This window comes from Trachurus trachurus (genome assembly GCF_905171665.1).
Source record: "Trachurus trachurus genome assembly, chromosome: 23".
Lineage (NCBI taxonomy): Eukaryota > Metazoa > Chordata > Actinopteri > Carangiformes > Carangidae > Trachurus > Trachurus trachurus.
This window is the reverse complement of record NC_139912.1, coordinates 21,195,381-21,200,725: the sequence shown is the minus strand read 5'-3', so window position 1 is coordinate 21,200,725 and position 5,345 is coordinate 21,195,381. Positions and strand designations below refer to the sequence as shown.

Below are 5,345 nucleotides of genomic sequence, written 5' to 3'. Positions count from 1 at the left end.
TGTTCTGTGTCCACTCTAAGTCTGTGTGTGTCTTAACAAACGATCAAAAGAATGTGTAGACATGAATAAGCTATGACAACTTTACATCGTATGTTTTCATATTTTTGTCAGTTATATTAATTATTGATTGATGAATTTCCTGAGCTCTGTAAAGAACTAATCAACAGGCGTCTGCACCAAAGACCCAGGCTGACAGAGCTCTGACTGCTCTGTGCTCATTTTTAATGACGCTTTATTTAAACAGATCAACACAACACAGTATCAGATGATGTAATTTGAAGCTAAAGGGCCTGTTTTTCCTCTGCTCTTCAGATGATCTGTCTTCCAGATGTCCAAACTGGCCCCTCTTATCACTCAAATGCAACAACACTTGTTTGGAATATCTATGTGTGTTGTTTATTTGTCCTATAACAGCCAACAGCACGTATCAGCTTACCCAACTGTTATTAGTAAATCATAATTTTAAGGGTCTCTGGCATGTAATGTCTACTCATGTTCTTATTTTTTGAGTCCTTCCGACCCTCAGATCCCCAATTCTTCTCATCGTCTTCCTTTTCTGCATGATTCATTTATATAGATGAATATTCAAAATTTGAAGCCCCAACCAAGCTAGTTGTGTAAACTAACTGATCATATTTTTTACAATGCCAGTTGTAAATACATTTGTTCAATTTTGAATAATTTAGGATAGGCTATTTTCTAAGAGAACTCCCACCAAGTTTTTATTTTATTTTATACAGTAAAACAATAATTAAATTGATACTTTGTTTCAACTGGTAGCAGCAAAGTATTTTAGCTCTGAGTTTTCACTCAACCTTTACTTTATTTTTGTTGTGTTTTTGTCGTTTTTTGTCAACTACTGATGGATACTTCTGTAAGGAGAGGAGCTTCTTTGATTGAAAACGGAGCAGGTCTGGAGGATGCCTCCTTGTTCTAGCTGAGATGAAGAGGTGTTTTCATGTTTGGTGCAAAGGTGAAGGCTTGGAAGTGGAGATGTACTGTCGGTCATTTCTGCCCTTACAGAAAGACCACATGAACTTCACATGTGAAACATGTGGTTTTGGCCCAATTTTATGTGAATCACATGTGAAATCCCACATGGACCCATTTTCCACCTGTGCTCAACATGGTAACACATGTGGTAACATGTGTTACTATAGAGCACGTGTGTGAATTCACATAAAATTGGGCCAAAACCACATGTTTCCCATGTGCAAAATTTTTCACATGTGAAGTTCATGTGGTCTTTCTGTAAGGGCTGTACATTAATTGGCACTGATGCATATAAAACATGAGAGTTGATTCTGTCTTGAATGAAGAAACATTTATTGACAAAGCAGGAGTAGCAACGGTGTTTGCGCTCTTGTTCACTGTCCAAAAAATCCTCTTTTCAGGTGCATAAGCCAACAAACATTTCAGAGCAACAGGAGAAAAAAGCTTGCACACTGATCAAAAATGGGAATGTCCACCAGAGATTGACAGATGCAGCAAAGACAAAGCAGGAGAAATGAGGAAAAGAAGAGGGGTGGAGCTGAGTGAAGTAAAGGACGTATAGACACTGGTGATGGAGGTGGTGAAGGGGAGAAGAAAGAGGCTGGAGAGATGTGAGTGATGTGGACTCTGATGAGCTGCTCCTGCCTCCGGTCCTCTGAGGTGGGTGGTGTGGTGCGTGGTGAATGACAACTGACCGCTGAGGAGCCGACAGAGAGATGAGAAGCAGGAGTCTGGACCACTACAGCCACTGGACTGCAGCGTCTCCACTCCCAGTTTAACAATGACATCATGTGATTTTCCAAGTGGAGTCAGTGAGCGTTAGAAAAGCAACAAGACAGAACCTGAGAGACAAAGCTGATACAGTGAGCTAACATCATGAGAGCAACTTTAAAACCATTATTACATTCCAGACCAAACAGTGTAGCTAATAGCTATATAACCTAGGCTTATCCATTCGTACATATTATTCCTTATTTAATTGTAAATAGCCTACTATTATTTCTTACATTACTGTATGTATATATATATATTTTAATTATATCATACGTTTTTATTTCATTCTTTCTGCTCCTCTAACTCAGTAATTTTCCAGCTTGGGAACATAAAATATATGTTATGTTAAAACTTCACACTGCTCCCCTCTAGAGGACACAGTCAGTATAACATGCAGTCAAATAGTGCACCTGATAAATGCTTGAACTTACTCATACAGTTTAAATACTGTTTTGTTTTGTTTTTACATCTGACATATTTCAATTTTAAATAATATTAATTTTAATACTATTTTAAATAGTTTAATTGTTTCCAAGCAATAAATATAAGCTAACAGGGCATGTGAAGGCTGCATATGTTATTCTCAGAAGGAAAGCAACTAATTAGAAAAGAAAATGTTCAAACTTGTCTATAGTCTCTCTTTGATTTGCTCAAAGGAAGAAATGAATCTACTCATTGGAAATAAGAGTTCAACCACCAAAACCAGTTCAAACTTAGTGTGATGAATGAAATGTTCATTCATTCATGCATTCATTTATTTATTTGACAAGGAAACGAAACAGCTGAAAAATCAAAGTGTTAAAACGTACCTACAAGTAGAAACTATAGAGTGAGGAGAGGAAGAGAAGAGAGAGGAGCCGTCCTGGTCCATCAAGGTGTGTATGAAGTGGATGATCCCAGTTGTTCAGACTTCAGTCTGCATCTCTCCATCAGTGCCTGAGGATGTTTGGTCTGTGTATCCTAGCAACAACTTCATGGAGAACTTCACATGGAACTTCAGCGGTTGCCATGGGAGTGATTGCTATGATATGAAAAAAATGTCTACTTTCCGAGTCTTCACCAACAGCCTATCTCCAGCTCATCACATCACATCGCATAGAGTTAACAGAAATGACCTACAGTAGTCTGTATCTCCACTTCCAAGCCTTCACCTTTGCACCTCTGTGACTCCGACAAAAAATAAGAACGTGAGTAGACATTACAGGCCCGAGACCCTTAAAATTAACAGTTAGGTAAGCTGATACGTGCTGTTGACTGTTATAGGACAAATAAACAAGAACGGTAAGCACAATAAATGATTCCCTGTGCAGTACTTTTTGAATGAGCCTCTACAAGTTGTGATTCATGGCATATAGGCAAAAAAAGCAAAACAAACTTGTGTGCCCCCCCCCCCCCCCCCCCCCCATCCTGACATTGGATCTGTACCCCTGCACCTGGGTGGAGCTCCAGGCTGATGGGGCAGCAGTGGCCTGGTGGGGCCAACTTGCTGGAGGCTCCTCTGGGGCCCTGGAACTGGCCCTCTCTCACTTCCTGAGACATGTATATATATATAATAAGAAATCTGTACCTTTAAAAGGGAGATTAAGTAGGCTACATTAAAACACTACATACCTCTTGTAACAGAAAAGCTGTGAAAACCACTCCATATTTAAATAGGCATAATCCTATGTGCTCCAAATTTATATTAATAGGCCTACTTGTTTTGCACCATTCTCATTGTGCTTGTCTACAATAATAATAGCCTAAATATTTTTTTCTGTTGGTTGTTTCTTTGTTTGTTACTTAGGCTAATGGTATCCCAGCACATGTGATGTGCAACAAAGAAAGCAAGAAAGAAAGATCAGAATTGAAGCAGCCGGGTCCGTCACCAAGACCTTCAGAAGTCCAGTCAGTCTGTTGTGCCTGTTGACCACTTGATGCAGGTGTGTGATTAGTTCCCAACCTAATGAATAAGTGATGGAGGTAACAGCTGTTCAACAAGCTGCAGGTCTATGGAAGCCGCTGCAGTCCATTCCATCAGATCAAGTCCGCGCCTTTCTTTGCGCATGCCTCCGCCTCTCCACCTTTCAAAGCATCGGTGGAAGGAAGAAAAAGAGGAGAGAGAAAGGGAGGCGACCGCGCAAATACAATGATCTCTGAAACTGGGAAAGACAATCCGAAGGCCGACTACCTCCTCCGATACGAAGCGAGCAGCTACTGCCCCGACTCCCCCGTCTCCTCTTCTCCGGAAGCCGGCGGCCAGCTGAGCAGGAGGCGGGACACCCAGACCACCAGCGGCAGCATCATCCCGGAGGAGAGCGGCAGCATCCAGCCGCTGGTCGCCGCCACCTGCATCATGACATCGGGGGAGTTCATGCAGACCGCTCCGCTGCTGGCGCACAGATCCAAGAGGAGCCTGCTGTACAAGGCGCTCTGCTTCCTCCTGCTCATCTTCCAGGGCGGCATCCTGGACTTCTACCTCATCATCTTCACCGACCTGTACTGGTGCTCGTGGATCGCCACGGACCTGGTGGTGATCTCGGGCTGGGGGATTTTCTTCATGAAGAACGCGCGGAGCAAGCGGGAGCGGGCCTGCGGCTTCCACCAGAAGAGCTCCATCTTCGGCTGCAACCTCGGGGAGTTCACCTACGCCTACCTGGCCTGGCTCATCTACGTCATCGCCTGCACCCCCAAAGTGGTGCTGGTCCTGGAGACCTCCATCCTGGACCTGATCGCGCTCAAGGTCCCGTGCGGGGTGACCGGCTTCAAGATCATCGTGCTGCTCTCCGCGCCGCTGCTCTTCTGCCTCATCAACTCCATCATCGAGGACCTGAACGGGGCGACGCGCCACCACTCCCAGAGCTGCTTCATGAGCACCTGCCTGGACCTGCTGGACAGCTTCACGCTGCTGGAGATGCTGCTGAGGAACGAGATCCCCACCCTGTACCTCAAGTACACCGTCATCTCGGTGTACTTCGTGGCCCTGGCCGTGCCGGTCATCTGGCTCTACGAGCTCACCGCGTCGGAGCTGCGCTGCCGGTGGCTGTGGGCCCGCTTCTCCACGGGCCTGCTGGTCAACGCGCCGCTGCTGGTGGTCAGGTGTTTCCAGGTGTACGTCTACAAGATGCCGGTGTCGGTGTTCATGTTCAAAAACATCTTCTTCCTGGCCTGTAAGTTCCTGGAGCTGGTGGAGCAGTGCGTGGCGGTGCGCGGCGTGCGCAGGCTGGCCGGAGGCGGCAACCCGGCCCAGTTCTCCCACTGCGTGTCCGAGAATGACATGTGTCCGCACGGATACGTCAACACCTTGGCCGTCACCCAGTCCTAGATGCCGTGACAGTCGTGGTGTTCGCCTAACACAGCTTGAAATTGGAAAATCCCCCCATTAAATCGGAATTACAGCCCCAACCTCTGCCTCCAGACACTGGCTTTGAGTGATGGCATGAAAATACTTAATTAACAGCCCACATGCAAGGTATTTAGACAGCAATGCATCAATTTAGGTTTCCCCAAGGGAAAGTAGCCTAGAACTGTATTCCTATTAAATCAATTAACTATGAAAAGTACAGGCTCAATCAGGGTCACCAGATACACTGCGAAAA

At 45.0% G+C, this 5,345-nt stretch overlaps 1 protein-coding gene across 1 annotated transcript; it reads left to right on the top strand.

The window, feature by feature from the left end:
* Window positions 1–3,895: 3,895 nt before the first annotated feature.
* Window positions 3,896–5,071, top strand: tmem121b (transmembrane protein 121B; the record flags this gene model as incomplete). Its single annotated transcript, XM_083999445.1, has 1 exon — window positions 3,896–5,071. The coding sequence occupies one exon, from the start codon at window positions 3,896–3,898 to the stop codon at window positions 5,069–5,071; it is 1,176 nt and encodes a 391-aa protein (XP_083855571.1).
* Between the last annotated feature and the right edge of the window lie 274 nt (window positions 5,072–5,345).